Source organism: Chelonia mydas, chromosome 1 (assembly GCF_015237465.2).
Source record: "Chelonia mydas isolate rCheMyd1 chromosome 1, rCheMyd1.pri.v2, whole genome shotgun sequence".
Classification (NCBI taxonomy): Eukaryota; Metazoa; Chordata; order Testudines; family Cheloniidae; genus Chelonia; species Chelonia mydas.
In genome coordinates, this window is record NC_057849.1 from 28601907 (window position 1) to 28627984 (window position 26078).

Consider the following 26078-nt stretch of genomic DNA (forward strand, 5'->3'; position numbering starts at 1 on the left):
TGGAGCAACGTCTGGTGGTAGAAGAGATAAGCTTTCAAGCTTCACAGAAAGATGGGACCTGAAAAAGATTGAGATTGCATGAAAGATTGTGAGGTTCCAGATACTCTGGTAATGGGGGCCAGGCAAGTGCCAAAGACAGCTATAGGTGTCAGCACACTAAATGAGCACAGCTTCATTTTGACTGTGTTACGGCCCACGAGAGTTCTGCAACAGTGCTTGTATCTGAGTTTGAAATGGTGCTGGAGACAGCCTTCCTGGAGCTCTGTTAAAGAGAAAGAGAGCACTCATGGCACCTGGCGGTTGTGTCAAATAAAACTGCTACATGAAAAGATTAATAATGGTGGGAGGCATCAAGGAAAGAAATGTTGCCAGTTGCCAGTGTTGCCAGCTGCAGCATAAACTGCCTGCTCTGATATTTTTACGCTTGGAACAAAAGACCAAATGTTCAAAGTGAATTGAACCCCAAATCCTGCAGTTGCAGCTTCCCATCCACCGCAGACAATTGGCCACCTACATAGTCAGCTTCTCACAGCTACCTGATTCATAACTATGATGTTTTGCATTCACAAACTGGTGTGCTTGGAAAATTAAGTTCATGCCACATGTTCTGTATAGAGTACCCCTCACTGTTTAGTAATGACACACGATGGAGTCTATGTGTTGTCTCTTTATCATTCCATTCACATACAAAATTCAGCACAGGAAAGAGGCCTGGGTATACTGGGGACAACTTAGTGAAGACTTCTGCCCATGACCAAGGTTGCAATCAGAAAAGCAAACAAGATGTTAGGTTACATGAAGAACAGGATGAGAATAATATAGAAAATATTATAATGCATCAAAATGAGTCATATGGCCTCTTCTGTAACAATATGCAGTATTGGTGTGCAGTATTGGTCACCCCATCTCCAAAAAGGATATTGCAGAACTACTGGGTGTCAGATAATGGCAACAAGAATGATCAAGGGCCTGGAAAAATGCTCATATGAAGAGAGATTGAAAAGATTAGGGTTGTTTATATTAGCGAGATGAATAATGGGGGACATGATAAAATAATGAATAGCCTAGAGAAGGTACAACAGGAACTTCTCTCCTGTCTGTCTCATAACACAAGAACAAGGGGACATTCAATTATGTTGAAAGGTAGCACATTCAAAAATGATAAAAGGAAGAACTTTCACATAACCTGCAATTAGACGGTGGAAGTCATTGCCACAAGATGTCACTGAGGGGCAAGAATTTAGCAAGATTCAAAGAGGGATTGGACATTTATATGGATAACAGGAACGCCTCGCTGTAATAGCTAATGCTAATACAAATTTTGGAAAGAATATAAAATTTCATACTTCTGAGTTTAAGCCAATCTCTGACTATTAAGGGTAAGGGTAAGACCCTCGGGGAGGATTGGGGGCAAATTACCCCATATCAGCTTTCCATGGAACTTCTTGCACTTTTTTCTGAAGCATCTGGTGCTGGGCACTTTTATATACTGGTCTAAATGGACCAGAGATCTGATCCACTATGGCAATTCCTATGTTTTATGTACGAGACTTATAGCTTAAATAAATCAATTAAGAAAGGAAATAGAGACAGATGATGCAACACGTGTATAAGATGCTAAGGTCACAAATTTTTGGAACCATCCTGCCCAAGTAAGCCTGTCTAAATCCAAAAGACACCTGGCTACTCAGGCTGCCTAGGGAGTGATTTGGGACAGACTTTGGACCATGCAGTTTAAATTTCCAAAAGAAGGATGTAGGACGTGTCAAGAAAGAATGACTAGCGAACAGATAGAGCTGTTGTGTCCTGGGAAAGAACAGGGCAGACATTGCTTCGACTATGCTCCGTTCTATGCGTTCCTCCTCAGACTGCTTGTTAGTTTGCTTGCATAACTCCATTGTCACTCCAAGTAAGACTCCATGCAAGAATGCCTGGCACAGGAATTACTAGCTAAGATTTCCTAGTACAAGATTTACAATAATGAGTGTACCACATATATAGCACTGATCCCATAGAATAGCTGGGGACATACAGGCTCTGTCTGCTGTCTGCTGCCCCCAAGTGATGTGCTCCATTCTCCATCATCTGAAGTCTTTAAATTAAGATGGGATGCTTTCTAAAATATATACTGTACTCCAGCTCAACCACAAATAATAGGCTTGATGCAGGAATTACTGGCTGAAATGGTATGGCTTGTGTTATGCAGGAGGTCAGACTAGACCATCAAAATCCCTTCTGGCCATATATCTATTAATCTGAAGAGCTACAGGAAAAATAGAATAGATGGATGGATTCATATCATCTGTTGACCTGAGCATCACAGTGGGTGAGATACATGTGCATTTCCATGCATAGTTTGAATGTAGCTTCATATTATGCAGCAAGGTAAACCGCATCCAGTAATTGTTCTCTTTTGTGTCTCAGATAGATGATGCTGGAAATGACTTGGAGGAAATGGTGCATGAAGCTGATGCTGTTGGCTCAGTGAACAACCTTGGAGCAAACCAAGCCCTGACCACAGACTATGTGGACTCTGGTTATGAGAGAGGGCAGCTAAACCCCAGTTCCCTCAATGAAGATGATTTCCAGCTAGCCACATACACCCTTACTAATGCTGTCCCTATGACTCCATCTCTCAGCGAAAGCTGGCACAAGGATATCAAGAATATAGTAGAGCAAGCTTTGGCTCCACATTGTGAAAACGGGGCTCGCCTGTATCTTGTTGCAGGTGCTGTTCCGTCCAGCCTCAGAGTTAAAGACAAGGTGTCCATACCAGAGTTTCTCTGGCTGGCAGCTTGCTGTGATGCTCCGGAGGTATGGTCTGTGGGCTTTCTGAAACGCCCGAGTGGTGAAAACAGTATAGAAGACCTGTCTGTGGAAGAGCTGGAGAAGCAGCTTCCTTCAGGAGCTCACTTGTTTAAGAGAAACTGTGGGGGAGGCAGCCAAAGCCAGGAGAAAATGGAAGCCATATTGCAAACCATAAACCAGATCCAGTCCGAAGAGCCCATACTGCAAACCATGGCTGGGAAACACGGAGAAGGCCAGAGAGCCCAAGAGAAGCGCGGAGAGAGGAGCCTGCTGAGAAGAGTAGCCGGCATCGTTGCGACCCCTTTCACCAAGCTGCTGAGAATCGTCGGCTATGTGTTGGTGGTGGTGGTGAGATACACGTGTTATTTCCTGTGGTACGTCGTCAAGCAGCTCAGCAACACTGCGATGGGCGGACTCTACAGCTTATGGAATGGAGTGATGTCCTATGTCAAAGAAATCAGCACAGTGCTGCTGAACATCCCCAGGGACATGGCCAAGGTCACAGCAAACATCGTCATGGGCTTTGTCCGGATCTTCCAGAACACCCTGAGCCTCATCTACAGGATTCTCAGCGTCCCCGTTGGACTCTTCCTTCACATCATGGCTTTCCCCTTGGACACTCTCTGTGCCGTTCCCATCGTCCTCAAAGACATGGCCGCTGGAGTTGGCGGCACTTGCTCACTCATTGTCGATGCCACAGCTGCCCTGATGTCTGCCTTTTATTACCTAGCTATTCACCTAGGCAAAAAGTTTGTCCCTAAGCTCTCTTCTGATGACTGATAGGGACGGCAAACAGAACTGCACAGAGATGTGGTGAAAGAAAATGGGGGCAATATGTTCCGATACGTGACCAATGCTGACAGTTCTTGTTGGTATTTATTGCAGTGACTTAATAACACCAAACCAATCTGGTGGTCACATGGAGGGCCTATGGCACTTCAAAAGGGGATTCCATTACAAATCGACTTCAACTTATTGTAAAGTGTTGAGGGTTTCAACTGGGGTGACGAGCTGTCTGTGGATTTCAAGGCCAATGTCAAGCTGCTTCCGCTTTGAGACACGCTGAGTGTAGCACAAAGTTATTCCTTCACTACTAAAAGAGGAAAATGCGGATGCCTGTTCACATCAGGCTACAAAGGCACAGCAAAAGCACATGTTCATTGGTGCGGGTAGATAAGGAGCTTATGCTGCTCCTCCCTTCTGCTAGGATTATTGCATGGGAAGAAACCACATAGAGCCTAATTCTGCCTTTAGTTGCACTATTGACTTCAGTGGGGTTTCGTGGGAAGGAACTGAGGGCAGAATTTGGGCTGGTATGTTTTAGCTGATAATTCTCAACCCTTGGCCTTTCAAGGCAGCTGCAATGGATGGAACAGCCCTTAGTGAGAGTAAATCACAGCTGCCAGTTGCTTGGTGGGGTGTGGGGGATATTTACCATTTTTCTTAACTATCCATAACTTTTTAAACTGACCATTGGTACCAAACAGTTATCCAAGACCTGGGGTCTTTATTCAGTGTGGGCCCAATCCAAAGCTCAGTGAAGTCCAAAATAGTCTTTCTACTGGCTTTGGATCACACCCTAATGCCCCAAACAACCCCCCAACCATTGCCTCTGATTACAGACCAAAGTCTCCCAAATACATGCTTCCATGCCAACTCATCTGGAGATCTCGGCAAGTTTTGGGACTCAGTTGTGTTCGTATTTTTTTTTTTTGGTGATGTGCACTGGGAGCCCCACTCAGCTGGAAGGAACCCTCCAGGCTGAGGCGACAAATACGTGACTCTATCATCCCGGTTGGTCTGAACAAAGAGTCAGCGCAAGGCCTTGCATGCAATGACAAAGGGCAGAGGAGGAACCAGGTTCTGCCACTCTAATGCTGAGTAATCTGTCACTCTGCAAGAATACCCGTTGACTTACAGGGAGGCTATCTGCAGTGTGAGGGATGAATCGGCGTGAGCAAGGTGGCAGAATTTGGCCCTAGGAAGGCTGGCTGATACCTGTCAAGTGTTCTGTCTCCTGCCTACCTACATCCAGTGAGAGGGGAAGCAGATCTGAGGAACCAGCCTGCGGTCTTCATGCACCCCAAATTCCCAGTGAAGTCAGGTTGGAAGGTTATGGAAGTCCTTGGGGGTGAGCTAGGAAAGCAGGATGAGGCAGAAGCCCATCGGGCTGGGGAAATGGTGATCTGCAGCATCCTGCAGTAAGTTTGGAGCAGGGGGGTCGGCCACTCTCACTAAGTTAGCTCATCAGGGCTGGTGAGGCAAAACTGGTAGGGGCAGGAGGCCCCAGGGTGGAGGAGGCCCCAGCCCATCAGTGATGGGTTGAAAGGCAGGCATGACTGTAATTGCCCCGTGACACACGGTGTGAAGCACAAGCTGCTTGATGCTAATAGAGCTTGAGGGGAACCCGGGCCCCTGTCACTTTATCACAACAGCCCTTGTGCCCCCTCCTCCTGCTGACAGGACATACCCATCCACTTTCGCCCCTAGCCCCTGGACTCTCCACAAGTGCACCTCCCAGTGCTGGACACATCCCCTATTGTCCTCTCTCCCCCTGGAGATCCCCCAGCCCCAAGCAGGCATGCCATTGGAGTCTGGGTGAGTGGTGAGTCACTTCATCTGGAATACCGCAGCGGGCAGATGAGATCCTAAGCAAAGGGCTTTACAGGGGAGGTCACAGTTTAGATCAACCGAGCCCCACTCCAAAAATGCAGTGGTCTTGCATACTAAGGGGACATGGTGCAGGGGCACGATCTGTCTGCTCCCCAGTAAACAAGGGCATAACTTCAGCTCAGCTTACACCTCCCCTTGGGAAGGGACTCATGGGAAGGAGTTTTGATTTCTTGTTACTGTATAAGCTTTGTCCCTTGAGAGTGATCCTTGCTGACTGCATCAGCATTCATTTCTGTTGATTCAGTCTGCAAGCACACAAATGCTGTAAGCAGTTGTAGAAGAGACACGCACTGACCCTCCTCTAAGTTCCTTCACACCCTGCACTGTGCATTTTGTATGCATGACTATTCTGCTGTATTTTTATGTAGCTCTTCTGTGCTTTTACATTTGTGGGCATAACTCTATGCAAAGTCTCTGCTGGGGGAATCTGGCTGCTCTGTTACATGCTACTTGGGAGCAGTTCTGGGTTTGAGAAAACTTTCTTACAGTATGTGGCAGCGTTCGCACCACTTCTATTTAATGACAGGCTGAATTTGGGGGGAGTAGATGGCTCAGGTGCTAGCAGTGGAATAAAGAAACTCTGGCTGGTTCAAATCCAGCCCAGCTTAATCATGACTGAAAGTTATTACCCTGGCTTTGGGATCTGTGTGGAACAATTATGTGTCCCAGACCAGTTCCTAGCAAACAGCCCAACATACCTTGGCAGCAGAGAGGCCATAGAGAAAATGGACTTGGAGATCAATGCCACCTGTCTCTCGTAGAGGTGGTCACTCCAGGTCAGGGTAGAGGCATATGAGTGGAGTCACATGGGGAAGTTTACACGGCTACTCGCCATGCTGCACCTGATCCCTGGAGAAACAGGGTTGTCAATCCAACATGCACAACATGGGTCCCAAATCCCGTTGGTCATTTTTTACTATGCTACATGTCCAAGCAGTCTATAGAGAAACTGCCTAAAACACAGAACAAATATTGCAAAACAGCTATGCACAGCTGTAAACTAGCTGTCGTTTGAGATTAGCCTTATCTGGGAACAACTTTTGGTGTGGGAGCTTGACCTTATCTTTGGAGCTATGTGGTATTAACAAAATTAAAGTGACTTTGAAAAAAGAAAGACTCCATATTACATTGCTGTGAACCATTACGATTAAGACTGCTGACACAACTCAAAGGGCCATACCTAACTGGGGGAAATAACAGTGTTGTAGTTTCACTTCGTTGCTGCACCGCTCAGGATCTGGTGGTGTTAACAACAATATTTCGTGCTTCTGTAGCACCTTTCATCTGAAAATCTCAAAGCACTTTGTACGGCTTAGTTCATTAAGCCTTGCGACATACTTGTGAAATAGGTGAAGGATGAAGATGATATAGATGCACATGCCTCTCTTCCCCATAAATTATCTAGAGAGGGAGATTGAGAGAGAGAGGTCATTTTATTCTTCATGAAACGCAGCTACCTCTGGGATGAATCCTGGCAGCTATTTTTTTAGCACCGTAACATTGCACTGTAATTTAGGACAGGATGAAAAATACAGTAAACAGCTGAAACTGCAGTGGGGAATGTAGGGAGGTAGGAGCCAAACACCTGGGTTGGGTATTGGCCAGAACAATGTAGTTAGTACCTCCAGTCTTGCAAACAAGCAAGCAAACAAACCAACCACACACCACGTTATCTTTAGTGACCATAGAGGTCAGGACTTTGCTCTTTGGTTGAGACACAAAACTAAAGTGACACCTAAAAACCATGCGGGGGGCACTGACTCCAGTTCTGACACAGAAGGAAGAGTGCCACTTCCTGCAGCGTCTGTTCCACTTCCTGCAGCACTGATGTTTTCTTGGAAAGTGCCCTATCTATCTGAACCCTGGCCCACCTTGCTTAGCTCATGAGATCTGAGAGCATTCACAGCAGGAGACGGGAGGGAGCTTTTCCCCACCACCTGTGCCGTTGTGCCTGATCTGGCTGGAGTTAATGACCCTGTGATGGGGTGGCGGAACCCCGTCCAGTGTGGGGTGAGTGCACCCCCTCCTCCCAGCTGCCCTCTACCTCAGGGCGGTGAGGTCTAACGGCTAGAATTGATATAATTTGCCTCCGAGAGGGCATGGCCTAGTGGTCAAAGTCAATTTGGCTGTCCTTGTCCTCCGGGCAAGAAGACCTAATAGCAACGGTCAATACAGATGCCCCCTCCCTTAAGGCTGAATGGCCCAATGGCCAGGGTCAATAGGACGGCCCTGCTTCTCAGGGCTGGGCGGCCCAATGGCCAGAGTCAGTAGAGTTGCTCCCGCTTGCAGGGCTGTAAGGCCTAATGCCCAGAGTGAGTAGAGCTGCCCTTGTCCACAGGGTGGTAAAGCCTAGTGACCAGAGCCAATGTGTTGCCCTTATCCGCAGGGTGGTAAGGCCTAGCAGCTAGAGCTAATGGGTAGGTGGTGACCAGGCTCGGGGGACCTGGGCCCACCATGCTCCACCAGGTCCTGGACCAGGGCCCTAACAGTGGTGGAATGTTCCACCACTGAGTCAGCGGGACTCCAATCAAAACACACTGACTTCCCACAGGACTATAGCTAGTTGCCCTGGGCCACTTCCTACCAAGTCTCGTGGAGCAGTAGTCGAGGTGTTGTCATGGTCTCCAGGCTTCTCGGTGCATGTGGTTCCCGGTGACTCCAATTCCATCCTTGACTTGGCATCCACAGGTACCTGGGTGTTTGTCTGGGTCTCGGCGCCTCTGGCTTCCGCAGTCAGGGGTTCCAGCTGCTCCCGGGCTGAATCGTGCAAGGTGCAGCCTTCCTGCTCGGCGGTCAGCCCAGACTGAGCTAGGCTGTTCCTTTTTATACTAGTACTGCATGTGGAGCATGCCCAATAGGGATGTGGGGTCGTGACTTCTTCAGCCCACAATGAGGAGTTAACCTTTCCCTATCCAGTGCGGGATTTCCCCATTACAGGTCCAGAAAAGTATCCAGTTCTTTTTAGTTTTAGTGCCTGTGCAAGGTGCTGGTTTGTCAGCCCTACACCAAGGCTGGACAAAGCTCTAGAAAAGAATGAATCGTCAGTGTTTATGTGCTGATTTATGTCTTCCAGGGGGCTTATGAATATTGTCCCAGATTCACTTGCCAGGTTAGCTGAATTATACCTATGCCAGCCTGGGCAGTATAGCTGCTTGTTCTCCCCAAGCTTCTGTTGGGGATGAGCAGCTTTAACCACTGTCAGCTACATTTACATTCCCTTTGAATTTGGCCCATAGAGGTGACTAACTTGCCCTAAGTCACGGAGGCAGTCAGTAGCAGAGCCTGTATTGGACCCCAAGAACCCCCAGTCCTGTGTTCAGCTCACCAGGTCACACCTCTCTTGAAGCTACCCCTAACAGAGCCCCTTTTACAGATAAGCAGCTCTCCATTGACTACAAACTATTACCTCAGCTCTGCATGGAGGACCAGCTGCTCAGATTCAGGCTGGTGTTATTCACAAGTTATCACCTTGGCCTAGTCAATGCCAAAAAAATCACTTCCTGAAAAATAAATACAAGTGTAACTAGTTTGGCCAGAAAGGGTTAGCAGACAGCACAACATCCAAGGTGTGTCCGTAGTATGCCTGGTATGTCAGTTACTGGTACTGTATGTTCACCATGACAGGATATATTGTAGCTGCATAGTCTTAGTTTTATCCAGCACTGGATACCCATCTGTCATTCATTTCAATGAAACAGCCATTTTCAGATAAGCAAATATCTCTAAGCAGACAGACCTATGGAGTTTCCACATTTGCTCTAATACTGCAGTCAAGGGCCTCTATACATACAGCGTGGTAAGCTGGCTCTACATTCTTCAGCAAGGTTCCTGGATTCTGCAGTAGCTTCTTTCTAATTAATACAGGTACATTTTTAAACTAATTAAATATGGAAATGAATAGAACCATCAGAGCAGTGGCCCCAGTGTTATTTGCTTTGATAGTCAATTCTACAGATGATATGGGGTCCCCACGTTTTCTTTTTCCTATTGGCCAAGGGGTTTGGTATGGACTGCATGTAACTGCATCATAGGTGGCGTCAGACACAAAACTGGAAGTTTTGGCAGATGGCAAGGGGGTGTCATACAGTCTGGAATGGCTCACAACTGAGTGTCAATCTCAGGTCAGGCTGTCAGAAAACAGGGCAGACATGTCAAACTTGTGGTATGTTCTATACTAAGATTTCACCAAGCTAGTAACAAATGTGAACTCCTGGATCACTATATTAGTCAGAACATGGAGTCACAGGCAGTCCCGTTGGGCTGTCCAGCCTGTCTTGCCACCCTGACAATCTGGACTTAGTGATAACGGTCACATAAACCAAAAATCACACCACTTCAGGTTACTCCCAACACCAAAGGGTCAGTCACTTACCCCTAGGTCAACTGGTACTCTGAATCTTAAACCAAAAGCAAAGCTAGTAGCCAATTCTCTAGTAAACAAACTGAAGATTAGCTAAGAGAAAGAAATGAGAATTATTGAGAGGTTAAAGCAGGTAAAATAATTAACAGGTGAGTCAAAGTTTGTAAATCCAAAACGATAGCCAAGATGTAGTAATCTGCCAGTTCCAAAAATCTGTTAGGGCACCCCAGAATACCTCTAGGGATCTCTGTCCACTTGATCAGTGTTTCCACCCTGTTGGCATTCAAACCATCCAGAGATACAGGATCATTCCTTGAAATCCATTTTATAGCTTCTCCAGAAACCAAGCTGAACAGTGTCTTCACCCACGTGGGTTTTGATACACAGGAAATGCAGATTGAGTCTGTGAATTTCCATTGTTGAACACACTGGCCCTTGCTTTGAAGTTAGCATTTCTGGTTACAGCCATTAAGTCCTTCATTAACACTTCACAAGGTTTCTTTAATCTAGGCCCGTGGTTCCCAAACTTGTTCTGCTGCTTGTGCAGGGAAAGCCCCTGGTGGGCCCGGCCGGTTTGTTTACCTGCCACGTAGGCAGGTTCGGCCGATCGCGGCTCCCAGTGGCCGCGGTTCGCAGCTCCCATTGGCCTGGAGTAGTGAACCGTGGCCACTGGGAGCCGCGATCGGACGAACCTGCCTATGTGGCAGGTAAACAAACCAGCCCGGCCCGGCCCGGGCTTTCCCTGCAAAAGAACAGAACAAGTCTAGGAACCATTGATCTAGAGTTATCTAATTACAGAGATATACATAATGTAATGTGATAGCAATCAACAGGTTATAGATAAGTGAAGACAATGCTATTTAGCACATCAGTGAATTAATCTATGGCTCTGATCTGCTGGTCTGTCAGTGTCACAGAGGGCAAATGGGACGTGTGGTGCCTAGCAAAGTGTAAATGCAGCTAGTGGGATGAACACATGAGCTGGGTATTCCAGATAAAATGATCAGTAGTGAAATAGTTAAAAATACTGACATTTCAATGGTCACCTTTTGGTTTCAGAGTTATCAAGCCACCGAGATGACTGGAGCAGGTCACAGAGCTATTGTTTCAGGCTGTGTATAGACTCAAGAAGACATCACTGTATCAGGGTACACTTCGTTCATGTTGCTCAGGTTTTCTTCTGAAACATATTCCCACTGGTGGGCCTTGGAGGCCTTCCCCTCTCCAGCAGGAGTTTTTAGGGGAATCACCATAGATCTTAGACAAACGACTCTGTCTTTCCCCACAACCTCTTGGAAAGCTCTTGCTTCCACCTGGTGCCACATGTTATATAGGTTGCCAGTCAATAGGTTTGATTCACAGGGACTTCTGCCTCCAGAATTTTGCTTTGAAGGAATCCAACATCTCAAATCCCAATTTGGCAGATAGAGCTGACTTTGGTTTTATGTGAAACCACCAAGCGCTCCCTAATGATGAACCAGCTCAGACTTGCTCAAAGTGCGCATAAGCCTTAGAGAGCCTGGCCCACATTTTGAGCGAACTCATTTGGTTTCTTTACAACCATTTTACACATTGATAGACAACCCCCCCGCCCCCACACTTCTCATGTGGCTAAGGGCACTCTTCCTCCCCAAGTTCTCTGGTATAATTGGTTGCCTCACAATGCGTTATTGCTACATAATGGCCTTCACTTGAAAGAAAAAACGGCATTAAGTGAAATCAATGAGCCATTTCTTATGGAACAAATATGCCTGATGATGTTCGACTCTCCAGCTATGCTCCATGCATAGTCAAGGGTTATCCACCCCACCTTGAATTTGACAGACAGTGCCATAGATTCTTGTTATCTGTAGGAGGGGAAGTAAACCTGCTGGTAAATTGTATCAGGGCAGTAGTGAGAGATATTAATGGTCTCTGCTCATCAGCATCTCCAGAAGTGGATTGGGAGAGAGCAGGAAGGGTAGTAGTGCAGATGCCTGTTTTGGTAACAGTAGGAATGAGATTGAAAACCAAACAGGTCTTATACTGAGATTGACCCAAACACCTGCAAAGTGCAGTGCTGGGAAGAGACTTGGAATTCTGATCAGGATCTTAATTCAGTCGGTCACCCATCTCCATAATGCAGGAAACCAACCCCCCAGATCCAACACTCCAAAACTTTGGGGAAGGGAGGTGTATTTGGGAATCTGAATTTTGTAGCTGCTATTTCTATAACTGGCTGAATCAAATCCTCAGATCCAATCACCCCCAAAACTAGAAGATCTGAATTTTGCAGCATGTACCCATCTCTGGTCTCACTGAGTGCTAAGGCCAGATCCTCAAAGGTATTTAGGCACCTAGCTCCCTTGGATATCAATGGGAGTTAGGCACCTAAATAGGTCTGAGGAGCTGGGCCTAAGTAAAGTGCATTGGAATTGATTTCCCAGTACTGTCTGAGCCTTCCAGGGAGACTGTAGTTTCAGGAACTCTGCTGGGATTGGGAAAGGTGTGTCTTGGGGATTATAATTAACGCTGCTTGGCAATTTTCAATCAAAATGACTTGCTGATTGAAAATGCCATCTCTACTAAACTGGGAAAAATTTGATTTTGTTAAAAATTTTTGATTTTCTCTCATGCAAATTGAAATAAATTATTTCATTTCAGGTTGATTTGACCTGCCTCAAAATATTTCAGATTGTTGAACTGCTCCGAAACTTTTCTAGGGTACTGTCCCCCCTTTGGTAGGTATGACCTGCATTTCGTGCTCCTAGATCTGTAACTTTGCAGTTGCAATTATGCGTTGGCATAACTTTGCAATTACAATGGGTTGTTTTCTCCCCTGAGGTGGGAAGAATTTTATGGACATTTCCCGTAGTGTTTGCAGACTAACGCAAGCTGCTGACTCAGGTGTAGGCGTTGGCCTGGAGGGAAGAATGCTGGCAGTAATTCCAGACTCACATTCACAAACACAAAGAACAGAAAAAGCCTCATGAAAGGCCAAATAAAAAAAGAAGACCATGGAGACTAATATTTGGTTCTTGTTTCCCGCCCCCCCTTCAAGGTGGAATATGACCCTTTTCTGAAATAGGATCTGATCCAAATACAGTGACTTTCTTTTTTATATGCAGCTGTAGGATATCAAAAGCTTAAGAAAAGACCACAGCATTAAAAAGGGCTGGTAAATTTTATAACCAATCTCATTTGTAGTTATAACATCATCTTGCATATCAATGCGTTACCTAGGGAGGTGGTGGAATCTCCTTCCTTAGAAATTTTTAAGGTCAGGCTTGATGATTTAGTTGGGGATTGGTCCTGCTTTGAGCAGGTGGTTGGACTAGATGACCTCCTGAGGTCCTTTCCAACCCTGATATTCTATGGTTCTATGAATACCACCTTCTAGCCAAGGATCTCACTGTATTTACCAATATAATGAATATATCCTCCTGTGTGGCAGAAGGTATTAGTATAGAATCATAGAAATGTAGGGATGGAAGGAACCCCAAGAGGTCATCTAGTTCATCCCCCTGTGCTGAGGAAGGACCAAGTATATCTAGATCATCCCTGATAGGTGTTTGTTTAACTTGTTTTTAAAAACTTTGAAGGATGGGAATTCTACAATTTTCCTAGGTAACCTGTTCTAGTGCTTATCTATTCTAATACTCATCCAGCTTTTCCTAATATCTAACCTCAATCTCCCTTGCTGCAGATAAAGCCAATAATTTCTTGTCCTATCCTTGGTGAAAGTGGTCAGCAATTGATCACCGTCCTCTTTATAAAAGCCTTTTACATATTTGAACAGTTATGTCCCTTTTCTGTCTTCTCTTCTCTCGAGTAAGCATGCCCAATTCTTTCCTCAGAGGTCATGTCTTCTAGCCCTATTAAACTGAGGCATGGAGAATCACTGAAATATGGGGCTAGAAGGGTCCTCAAGAAGTCATCAAGTCCTGTCCTCTACACTGAGGCAGGACCAAGTAAATACAGATCATCCGTGACAGGTGTTTGTCCAACCTGTTCTTTAAAACCTCCAATGATGAGCATTCCACAACCTCCCTTGGAAGCTCATTCCAGATCTTAACTAACTTTACAGTTAGACAGTTTTTCCTAATATCTAATCTCAATGTCCCTTGCTGGAGATTAAGCCCATCACTTCTTATCGTACCTTTAGTGGGCATGGAGAACTATGGATCACAGTCCTCTTTACAACTTCCCTTAACATGTCTGAAGACTTATCAGGTCCCTCCACAGTCTTCTTTTCTCAAGACTAAACATGCCCAGTTTTTTTTAACTTTTTCTCACAGGTCTGGTTTTCTAAATCTTTTATCTTTTTTGTCACTTTCCTCTGGACTATCTCCAGTTTATTCACATCTTTCTGAAAGTGTGACACCCAGAACTGGACACAGTACTCCAGCTGAGTCCTCACTAGCACCAAGTAGGGTGGGACAATTATTTCCTGTGTTTTACATATAGCACTTCTGGTCATACACCCCAGAATATTCGCTTTTTCTCATAACTGCATCACACTGTTTACTCCTATTCAATTTGTGATCCACTGTAACCCCCCAGAAGTACTATCACCTAACCAGTTATTCCTCATTTTGTAATTGTGCATTTGATTTTTCCTAAGTGAAGTACTTTGCATTTGTCTTTAATTAATTTCAGCTTGTTGATTTCAGACCAATTTGTCAAGGTCATTTTGAATTCTAATCCTGTCCTCCAAAGTGCTAGTAACCCCTCCCAGCTTGATGTCATCTGCAAATTTTGTAACCATACTCTCCACTCCATTATCCAAATCAATAATGAAAATATTAAATAGTATTGGGCCCAGGACTGACTCCTGCAGGACCCCATTAGATACATCTTCCCAGTTTAATAATGAACCATTGATAACTACTCTTTGAGTATGGTCTTTCTACCAGTTGTGCACCCACCTGGTAGTAATTTCATCTAGACCGCATTTCCCTATTTGCTTATGGGAATGTCATGTGGACCCGGGTCAAAAGTCTTACTAAAATTAAGATATATCATATCTACTGCTTTCCCCAATCCACTAGACCAGTAACCTTGTCAAAGAAGGAAATTAGGTTGGTTTGGCATGATTTTTTCTTGACAAACCCATACTGGCTATTCTTTATAACCCTATCATCATTTAGATTCTTACATATTGATTTAATAATTTGTTCCAATCTCTCTCTAGGTGTCAAAGTTAGGCTGACTGATCTATAATTTCTCAGGTCCATTTTGTTCCCCTTTTTAAAGATGGGTACTATATTTGCCCTTCTCCAGTCTTCTGGGACCTTACCTGTCCTCCACGAGTTCTCAAAGATAATTGCTTTCGAGATTACTTCAGCTAGTTCCTTAAGTACCATAGGATGAATTTCATCAGGCCCTGCTGATTTGAATACATCCAACTTATCTAAATATTCTTTAAATTTTTCTTTCCCTATTTTGGTTTGCGTTCCTTTCCCCTTGTTGTTAATATTAATTGTGTTGAGTATTTGATAACCATTAACCTTTTTAGTGAAGACTGAAATGAAATAGGTATTAAACATCGCAGACATCTTAATGTCATCCGTTAAGTGATTTTCCCAAGCTCACACAGGAAATAGGAGGAAGAGGTGGGAATAGAGCTCAGACCTTCTCATTCCCAGTCCTACGGTTTAGACACCAAGCAGGCCTCACTAAATGCTAAAATTTGGGCAATCATATCTCATGCTTCATGGGGTGCCTGTATACTGAATACTAGAATTGTTTGTATCTAGAAACAGTGTTAGCACTAGTCTAGCTGGGATCCAAGTGTTGCTACCAGCATGTCATGCTCGCTACCATTTGTGCTCCCAGGTACCACTAATCTTTCTGCATGATTTCAAAGGCAGTGTGCATAGAGGTAGAGCTCCATACAGTACACAACCAAAATGGTTCCTACTCTTCCAAACAATAAGGAGCTATGCAAGCTCTTCAGTGAACTCACACAACCTCCACACTACAGAGCCAACTTGGGCCCCCACATTCCATTAGCATGAAGCAAGCAGAATGTTACCAGTTTCTTATCAGCTGTTAATGCTCTAGAGATCTACTGTCCAGCAGACGGAGAGAGCTGGAGAGCAGTTCCAAGAATAGCTAGGGCCCAAATCCTACCCCCATTGAAACCAAAGGTACAGCTCCCCTTGACTTCAATGAGAGCCATGGGATTTGGCCCATGTATGATGTGATTAATTCTGCAGTGCAGTGGTTACATAGCTGCTGCTAATCCTGTCTTTACGCTACATGAAAACGCCGCCTTAATGTTTGTTTGCCTTCCAACCCTCTTCCTCCTTCTCTATTACTTTGTTCCTCCACTAGATATCCTGGACCCATTCCCACCTTCCAGCCTTAAAAGATTATAATGGGAGGCAGTAAGAGGGTGATCCATTCCAACTGAGGACAGCAGCAAAGGCAAGAGAGATCACCAGCCAACTCAGACAGAGTCAGGGGTGTCTCCACTCAGTTCCACTGGCTGCTTCAGCATGGGTGAAACCATGCAGCATAAACTACTCCCCTTTCAGTAGGCTTTAATTTCTCCTCCTGCTTGACTCCTGTGTTGCCTGATAGAGAAATGGGGGGCAGCTCAGAGAGTTAACTCAACGGAGATGGACAAAAGGACTGGAAAAGATAACTTCAGGCAGGTGGTGGACACAGAAGCTCGGAACATTGTATCTATCTAGAAAGAGGACTGGGGACTCAGAAAAGGGAGGGAACAGAGGTGACGTGGGGGGAGATTCGGGGTCACATACCCCCCAGATTTGCTGCTTGCCTTGTACTAGATGGTCTAGATCAGGAGTTCTCAAACTTTAGCAACCCAAGGACCCCCATTTTGATTTAAATTTTTCCGTGGACCCTCAAGCCCCTAGCTCAGCCCCAGCATGCAGGAGGTGCTGGGAGGGAGGGGGAGAAGTTGAAGGAGAGAGGGGGGTCCACGGACTCCAGTTTGAGAAACGCAGGTCTAGCTAATACTTAGTCCTGCTGTGAGTGCAGGGGACTGGACTAGATGACCTCTCAAGGTTCCTTCCAGTCCTATGATTCTATTGAGCATGCTCAGTAACACTGCTGAACCTGGCTCCTCCCCCCCCCTCCGCCCCACTATCAGCAGGCACCGGTCATCTTTGCCTGGGAACCTTCTAAATTCAGATCTTTCACTCAGTGACCAATCAACACATTCCATTCTTTCTTTACAATGAAAAACTAACAGTGGCGAGGGGATGACACACATTTTGAGGCCACTCAATCTTGTATTTGAATGGGTGTATAAACAAGAGCAGACATCTGACAGGACCATAATCCTTTGATTTACACAGCGATTACAGCAGTAATCCAGGTATAGAGACAATTTATATTAAACAGTATCCATTATCTCCTAGACAAATATTCAGCTAGCCTATGTACTGGTGCTATGTCTGTTCTGGCTGTTTATTTTCAGAGGTCGTCCTCGGCCATCTCACTGCGGAGTCTCCCCACAATCTCCCCAAGCAATCTGTTACAGTGTTTAACTACCTTGACCCTTAGAAATTTTTCCTAATGTCCAACCCAAACCTCCCTTGCTGCAATTTAAGACCATTGTTTCTTGTCCTATTCTCCGAGATTAAAGAGAACAATTTTTCACCCTCCTCCTCGTACCTTTTACTTACTTGAAACTATTATCATGTCCCCTCTGCCCCCACCCCAGTCTTCTCTTCTCCAGATTAAACAAACTCACTTTTTTCAATCTCCCCTCATAGGTCATGTTATCTAGTCCTTTAATCATTTTTGTTGCTCTTCTCTGGATTTTCTCCAATTTGTCCACATCTGTCCTGAAATGTGGCGCCCAGAACGGGACACAATACTCCAGTTGAGGCCTTATTAGTGTGTGGTAGAGTGAAAGAATTACCTCATGCAACGCTTCTAGCATCAGAGCAAATTCATTGGCTGGACACATTCTGAGGGCAGGGCACTTACCTGACAACTTCTGAGAGCTGGTTAACCCTTTTGTGAGCATCATACTCAGGTTTTTGGACTTAATTTCACCATAGTAGTGTAAGCAGTGTCAGGATGAGCTCCACCCTGACATCTGGTGGTGAGGTGTGGCAAGTTGTGAAAAAAAAACTTCAGGGGCCGATCTCATTTGCATAGGCACACCCACCCCGCCTAGACTGAGGCCATAGCTGCCCAAATGGTCACTTCGGCTGCTGTGGGATCCCCAGTGTCTCTGTTATTGGGGCAGGAAGAATAAATTGTTATTACCCTGATTATGGGAACTGTGCTTGGAACTGTACTTGGCCTTTTGCTATGATGGAGGGACTCACCATCAACTAAGTAGCACTCGCTAGGCAAGGGTCATGGGTTCCAAAACTGTGTGAATGGAGAGAGACTTGAGACAGGTATTAGTACCTGGTGGTGTGGGCCCCTTTGTGAGGGCCTGAAGCACCAATTGCACCTCTGTCTCTCTCCACTGTAGAATGTCAGAGCTAATTTTGGGTCTATTAAGAGTCTTGCTGCAGGTACTGTGCTGCATTCACTTTGGCCTTATGGTGCACCAGCACTAAGGCCCCCACTACTATGAGCTGAAATCACTGAGAGCTGAAATCACTAAGAGCACTGTGTCAAGTAGTGGGGAGCCAGAAGATCTAGAGTGCAGTGGTGCTGTTCGTGAGACGGCGAGCTGTGCTGAGTGGAGCCGGTCGTGAAACAGCGGCGTGTTCGTGAGACGGCGAGCTGTGCAGAGCGGAGCTGTTCGTGAGACGGCGAGCTGTGCAGAGCGGAGCCAGTCGTGGTGGAGCGGAGCCGTTCGTGAGACAGCGGTGTGTTCGTGAGACGGCGAGCTGAGCAGAGCTGTTCGTGAGACGGCGAGCTGTGCAGAGCGGAGCCGGTCGTGGTGGAGCAGAGCCGTTCGTGAGACAGCGTAGCAGAGCAGAGCCCTGTGGGGCAGTCAGCTTCAGGACACGTAAGGTGCCCCTTACCTCTTTCCCCCACACACAGGCACATTTTAGCCAGACGGGGGAGTAACACTCTGCAGATGAACTTTTGAACTCTGGGGCTGGACTTTTTGGATTTTGGGTGATTTGAGGATTGCTGGACTCAAGAGACGTTTGGGTTCTGGGACTCAAGAACCCGAGGGAAAGGATGTGGCCCAATTTTCTGGGGTGGGTCTTTCCTCATGGTTTGGTTAATGAACACTAGTTGTGGTGTTTCCCCAACATAATGCCACATTGTTTCTCTCTGTTATTAAAAGGCTTTTTGCTACACTCAGACTATGTGCTTGCGAGAGGGGAAGTATTGCCTCTTGGAGGCGCCCAGCGGGGGTGGTATATATTTGTCCCAGGTCACTGGGTGGGGGCTCGAGCCGGTTTGCATTGTGTTATTGGAATGGATCTCCTAGATATTGAACCCGGCCCTTGTTGCTGCCAACTCTGATGGGCAGAAGGGTTACAGTAGGAACAATCAGTTAGGGTGGGGGGAACATTAAGAAATCTATGGCCATCGAGGACTTCAATGTTCATTCTCTACCGCCCAAAATGGTCATTCTAAACTTCATGACAACTGTGGGACTTCAGACCTCTTGCTCGTAAAATCACAGACCTCTGCACTTAAGCTAAAGGAGAATCTCTTTTAGCAGGGTACAGTTTATGACATAGCTGAGGAGCTCTGATTCTACCCCGCAGAGGGCAGCAGTGAACATACGTTATGGTAATTAAAAGACGATCATTCAACGCAGGACAATTGTCAGTGTTTTGTCCTGCCAACAAAGGTCCTGACAAAGGGCTCTTTAAGAGTCTTACCAGCTATCGCTATCTGGGGCATGACGCTGGGTTAAGGAGCAGCAATGCACACACCAAATACCTTGAGTACATCTGTTCATTGTAAGAGGAAACTCACAGGTCTGGCAGTCTTCCAGTCACCCAGCAGCAGCTTGCCAAAGGCCTGCTTCAAGCACTCCTGTAATTTTGCGGAAGGTACCAGGCTTTCTAATACACTTTGCTCTGCGTTACAGAGAGACCACTTGTTCTAGAATGCTGCTAGGTGTCAGCAGAGACAAGCTAGTCAGCTGCTTCAGCGGCAGGAGAAAGATGAAATATTATTGCAAAATAAAGCAGTGGCAGAGGGAGATGTCTGCTGCTTAACCTGCTCTCGGCATGAGGAAGAGAACCAGTGGTACCTGCAGCTATATGCATGTTACGTGCCATTGGCAGGGTGGGATAAAGGCACAGGCAACCTAAGCAGTGGCTTAACCTGAGCTCCAGCTGGTCCGGTTCAGGCACCACTGCAGAAGCTGGCCCCGTGGCAGCAGCGAGGGGGAGCAGCATCGGCTGGCCCACTGCCCACTCAATTTTGGTCCAGTGTCCTCTCTCTCACGATGGGGTGGAGCAGCATGGCCAAAATTAGTGAGAGGCGCTGCATCCTGCTGCATGGGGTTCACAGCGACACTCAGGTTTGGCTTCATGGGCGACTGTCATGGGGAAGAGGAGGGGCCAAACCTGCCTGGCACTGCAACCGCCATGCACTGGATTGCAACGCCACTCCATCAGTTGCGAGCCTGCAGCCCCCTCCATGATGGAGAGGCTGCAAGGCCAAACCTGAGTGGGCAGTGGGGCGGCTAGCACTGCTCCTCCTCGCAGCTTTTGTGGCATGGGGTGTGCCCTGCCTCGCACCGCTTCCAGCAGCCCATGCCCCCTCTACTCTGCCTGCAGGACTCATTCAGCAACAGCCCCAAGACCTGCTACAAGGATGGGGAGCTGGGGTGAGGGCCTGCAACTGGGAGAAGGGCAACAGGGAGCCCAGGGGTGGCGGTGGGGTGGACACAAGGGCCTTCTGCGTAGTGTAAGATAAAAAAGTGTCTATGTAGCCGCCCTGCTAAGTCAAGTGAGGGTGGTTCTGCTGTGCGTTCTGTGTGAAGAATTTCTGGGGCCGCCCCAGAGCAGAACTGCCTTAACTACAGCTGTGCAATGAAATAGCTGTCAAAGCACGCGTCTCACAGAACTGTACGGAAGGTCATTTTCCAAGCCAGATCTTGTCACTAGCACAGTCACTGCGGCCAGTATGGCCAGGGTCCAGGCAATCTAAAATAAACGCAAACAAGTACGCAAGGAGTCACTGGACTCGGTTCTTCCCCAGCAGCTAGCCCAAGACTAAGGACCTGACTTGTGAAGGCAGCTGGAATGGCCACAGATCTCAGCATTCTCAAAAGCCCAGCCCAGTTCCTTCACTCAGCTTTCCTACAACACCCAGGAGAAAGGAAGAGACGACACGCAGAAAGTCCTGCCCTGAATCTAGATGCAATGTTCATGAATAGGACTCGCTCTATGAACCAATTTGGATCTTGCTATCCAAATACTCACAAACTGTGGGGGAGGGTTATGTGACCCCAAAGCCTGGCCCCATCTGCAGCATGTGCAAAGCTTGACTTGACTTTAGCAAAGCTTTTGACACGGTCTCCCACAGCATTCTTGTCAGCAAGTTAAGGAAGTATGGGCTGGATGAATGCACTATAAGGTGGGTAGAAAGCTGGCTAGATTGTCGGGCTTAACGGGTAGTGATCAATGGCTCCATGTCTAGTAGGCAGCCGGTGTCAAGTGGAGTGCCCCAGGGATCGGTCCTGGGGCCGGTTTTGTTCAATATCTTCATAAATGATCTGGAGGATGGTGTGGATTGCACTCTCAGCAAATTTGCGGATGATACTAAACTGGGAGGAGTGGTAGATACGCTGGAGGGGAGGGATAGGATACAGAAGGACCTAGACAAATTGGAGGTTTGGGCCAAAAGAAATCTGATGAGGTTCAATAAGGATAAGTGCAGGGTCCTGCACTTAGGATGGAAGAATCCAATGCACCGCTACAGACTAGGGACTGAATGGCTAGGCAGCAGTTCTGCGGAAAAGGACCTAGGGGTGACAGTGGACGAGAAGCTGGATATGAGTCAGCAGTGTGCCCTTGTTGCCAAGAAGGCCAATGGCATTTTGGGATGTATAAGTAGGGGCATAGCGAGCAGATCGAGGGACGTGATCGTTCCCCTCTATTCGACACTGGTGAGGCCTTATCTGGAGTACTGTGTCCAGTTTTGGGCCCCACACTACAAGAAGGATGTGGATAAATTGGAGAGAGTCCAGCGAAGGGCAACAAAAATGATTAGGGGTCTAGAGCACATGACTTATGAGGAGAGGCTGAGGGAGCTGGGATTGTTTAGTCTGCAGAAGAGAAGAATGAGGGGGGATTTGATAGCTGCTTTCAACTACCTGAAAGGGGGTTCCAGAGAGGATGGCTCTAGACTGTTCTCAATGGTAGCAGATGACAGAACGAGGAGTAATGGTCTCAAGTTGCAATGGGGGAGGTTTAGATTGGATATTAGGAAAAACTTTTTCACTAAGAGGGTGGTGAAACACTGGAATGCGTTGCCTAGGGAGGTGGTAGAATCTCCTTCCTTAGAGGTTTTTAAGGTCAGGCTTGACAAAGCCCTGGCTGGGATGATTTAACTGGGACTTGGTCCTGCTTCGAGCAGGGGGTTGGACTAGGGGGTTGGACCTTCTGGGGTCCCTTCCAACCCTGATATTCTATGATTCTATGATTCTATGTACATTACTATGCCAAGATGTTAGTGTTTTATGGTGTAATCTGCTCTTGACTGAATATTGGACACATGAATACAGAGATTCAGCCTCAGACATATGAATGACCAGGGAACATAGGAAAACCACTGTACCAGATCAGCCCAGCGGGCTGTCCAGCCTACTGTGCTGGCTCTGACAATGGCAAGTACCAGACGCTTCAGAGAAAGGCGCAAGAAATCCAGAAGTGGACAATTATCTTCCTACATGTCACCCTGAAAAGGAAGAAGAGCCAGATGCTCCCTGAAGTCCAATGGAGACTTTGCTACTGCTATAAATTTTACACAGAAGGCCCCAGGTACTGTAGTGATGAGTCACAGTACAAAACCCTAAAATAGATAGCCTGCTATAAATTATGCCCACGGAGGAGGTTTTTGTCCAATCCCCTATATCAGAGGCGGTCTTATGCCCAGAAGGATGAAAGTTTATCACCTTTCCAACCCACCCCTTTCAATATTCATTTTCTCACAGAGTGGAAAGTTCCTTTCAATTCCTTCACCTGCACATGACCATTCATGATTCCATTTTACATGCACATTTCAGGACCGTTTGTATAGCACGTAGCTCCTTGGGGCTCTGATCCCCTACTGCAACCTGCAGGCCCCACTATACAGAACTATACGTAATTTCAAACAATCACCAGTAGTTGCAGGGAGCGAAGCATGAACCTGGCATGAACCGTCAGCATCGAGGAATAACACGGAGCTGCTTTGCCACAGTGGTGTTTTTGACACAGTTGTGATTCAGCTCCACCTCGTACTGTAAATGTCTGATCCCGAACTGACAACGGCTGGACGTTAAGCCTCCTGTCCGGAGTCAGAGTAGATGCTGGTTGCAGTGAAAAAAACAGCAATGTGTGTGCAAGATGCTGTGCGATACAGAGAGATGTAGAATTAAAGCAGCACCAAAAAACAAATGTTGAGTCTGAAAAGAGTAAAGCTCAAGCCAAGAAATGCCAACAATCGGGCAGCCTCTGTCACCTTAATTTGCCCCCCTTGTGGGTATGTATTATGACACAGTCTTTAGTCACCTGACCACATACCATAATTTCTGCCTCATTCAGGACCCTATTACATTAGTATCGGAGTGCCTCACACTCTTTAATGTATTTACCTGCACACCACCGCTGTGAGGCAGGGCAGTGCTATTATCCCCGTTTTACAGATGGGGAACTGAGGCACAGAGAGACTGAGTGCCAGATTTTTAAAGGTATTTAGGCACCTAAAGATGCAGTTGGGCACCTAGTTGGATTGTAATTATTGGGTCTGCTCAGTGCTGGAATACACCAGACCCCTAGGGTGCCAGGTGTACTGCAATTCAGAGGCAAGCAAACTAGCATAGGTGCTTTAGCAGGTAGGCCTTGTACATGCGAGTCCTGGAGGGTCCCAATAAACACTCAGACCCATGGCTAAGTGAAAGGGCATTTTACTAGGACTGGCAGGGAAGGGACAGGTTGCAAATACTTTGGGTATAGAGGCTTAAACAGTTACAGTTCAACATAGAATCAATCACAGAATCATAGGACTGGACAGGACCTCGAGAGGTCATCTAGTCCAGTCCCCTGCATGCAAGGCAGAACTAAATATTATCTAGACCGTCCCTGACAGGTGTTGTCCAACCTGCTCTTAAAAACCTCCAATGATGGAGATTCCACAGCATCCCTAGGCAATTTATTCCAGTGCTTAACCACTCTGACAGTTAGGAAGTTTTTTCTAATGTCCAACCTAAACCTCCCTGTGACACTACGTCCCATATTCTTCATAGAGATATTATTGTGATATGATTATGGCATAACTATGATGTACTTTATTCAAGAGAAGTCATGTGAGATATCATTGAAAAGGTTATGATTTACAGAATATGATTATCCTGCTTGTATGCAGGTATCATTTTTCTATCTGAAGTTAGGAATATTGACTATATATCTGAAGTACAAATGTGTTTATACCTGGGGAATGCCCACTAGGCAGAATGTAGTCAGTCTAGACGGCTGGCTGGGAAGGGCCGTTAGTGAGAACAATAGGTCTTAGAAGATGCTTATCTCCCACTGGGAGCCTTCCTGAGGATGCTACAAACAGCCTCTCACTCATGGCTGTTATGGCCCTTCACAGGTATGTGACCAAGTCACCTGGTACTGGACTCCATCATAGAATACTAGTGTTTTTCCACTGAAAGGGAGGGGAACTAAAGTTGGAGACAAAGGGTTCCCGCCATACGCAAAAGCTATTTAAGGCAGGGGAGGGACGTCATCATGGTTCTTCACTGATTCCCCACCCAAAGAAGACTCTTGGAAACACCTGAGAAACAAGAGGGAGAAGGGCTGAAGCCAGGCTAAAGGGATTTCTAGCCTGTGAAAGGAATACCTGACGTTTTAAGCTGCAAGCAAGTGCAGCTTGCCCTCAAGAATCTCGGCAAACTGCCTAAAACAACATTTAGGGTGAAAATTTGCTACTCATATCCAATCTCTTTAGTATTTTAAGCTTCGATTGCATTTTCGTTTATTTGCTAGGTACTCTGCTTTGATCTGTTTGCTATCCCTTAGAATCACTTAAAATCTATCTTTTGGTTTTTCCTTTATCTAAAACTAGTGTGTGGAAATCATAACTGGGGGCAGAAAGCTGTTGCATAGCTTTCTCTACATTGAGGGAGGGGGTGAATTTCATGAGCTTACACTGTACAGTTCCCTGTGCAGCACAAGACGGTATAAGGGGGTGCATGCCTTAGGAACTGTGAGGTGCCTTAGCTGAGCCTTCCCATGCAGAGCTGATCTCAGCATCCATGTGTAGCTGCAGCTGGGTGTGCCCCTGCCTGTATGTGTGCTGGAGGGGGCTGTACAGTTCAGTGAAAAGGGAGCCCAGGCTGGTGAGTCAGGTGGGCTCAGTGGTATCCCAGTTCCAGGTGGCACCCGTCACATTCCCTTGCTGCAATTTAAGCCCATTGCTTCTTGGCCTATCCTCAGAGGCTAAGAAGAACAATTTTTCTCCCTCCTCTTTGTAACAACCTTTTATGTACTTGAAAACTGTTATGTCCCCTCTCAGTCTTCTCTTTCCCAGAATAAACAAACCCAATTTTTTCAATCTTCCCTCATAGGTCATGTTTTCTAGACCTTTAATTATTTTTATTGTTCTTCTCTGGACTTTATCCAATTTGTCCACATCTTTCCTGAAATGTGGCACCCAGAACTGGACACAATACTCCAGTTGAGGCCTAATCAGCATGGAGTAGAGCGGAAGAATTAATTCTCATGTCTTGCTCACAGCACTCCTGCTAATACAACCCAGAATGATGTTCACTTTTTTTTCGCAACAGTGTTACACTGACGACTCATATTTAGCTTGTGGTCCACTCTGACCCCCAGATCCCTTTCCACAGTACTCCTTCCTAGGCAGTCATTTCCCATTTTATATGTGTGCAACTGATTGTTCCTTCCTAAGTGGAGTACTTTGCATTTGTCCTTATTGAATTTCATCCTATTTACTTCAGACTATTTCTCCAGTTTGTCCAGATCATTTTGAATTTTAATCCTATCCTCCAAAGCACTGGCAACCCCTCCCAGATTCTACCATTTCATGATCACTTTCACCCAAGCTGCCTTCCACTTTCAAATTCTCAACCAGTTCCTGCCTATTTGTCAAAATCAAATCTAGAACA

The 26078-nt window shown here is 46.3% G+C and overlaps 2 protein-coding genes across 2 annotated transcripts in view; one reads left to right on the forward strand and one right to left on the reverse strand.

The window, feature by feature from the left end:
• Positions 1-2139, reverse strand: part of LOC102945724 (ferritin heavy chain) — a 25790-nt gene extending 23651 nt beyond the window's left edge. Inside the window, exon 1 of the mRNA XM_043529193.1 lies at positions 2130-2139. The gene's annotated coding sequence lies outside the window, so the exon portion shown is untranslated. The remainder of the gene's footprint in view (positions 1-2129) is intronic.
• The window catches only part of ENDOD1 (endonuclease domain containing 1), a 16758-nt gene extending 10377 nt beyond the window's left edge, over positions 1-6381 (forward strand). Inside the window, exon 2 of the mRNA XM_007059397.4 lies at positions 2425-6381. Coding sequence (XP_007059459.2) covers positions 2425-3588 — 1164 coding nt within the window. The 3' untranslated portion in view covers positions 3589-6381. The remainder of the gene's footprint in view (positions 1-2424) is intronic.
• Positions 6382-26078: the final 19697 nt, after the last annotated feature.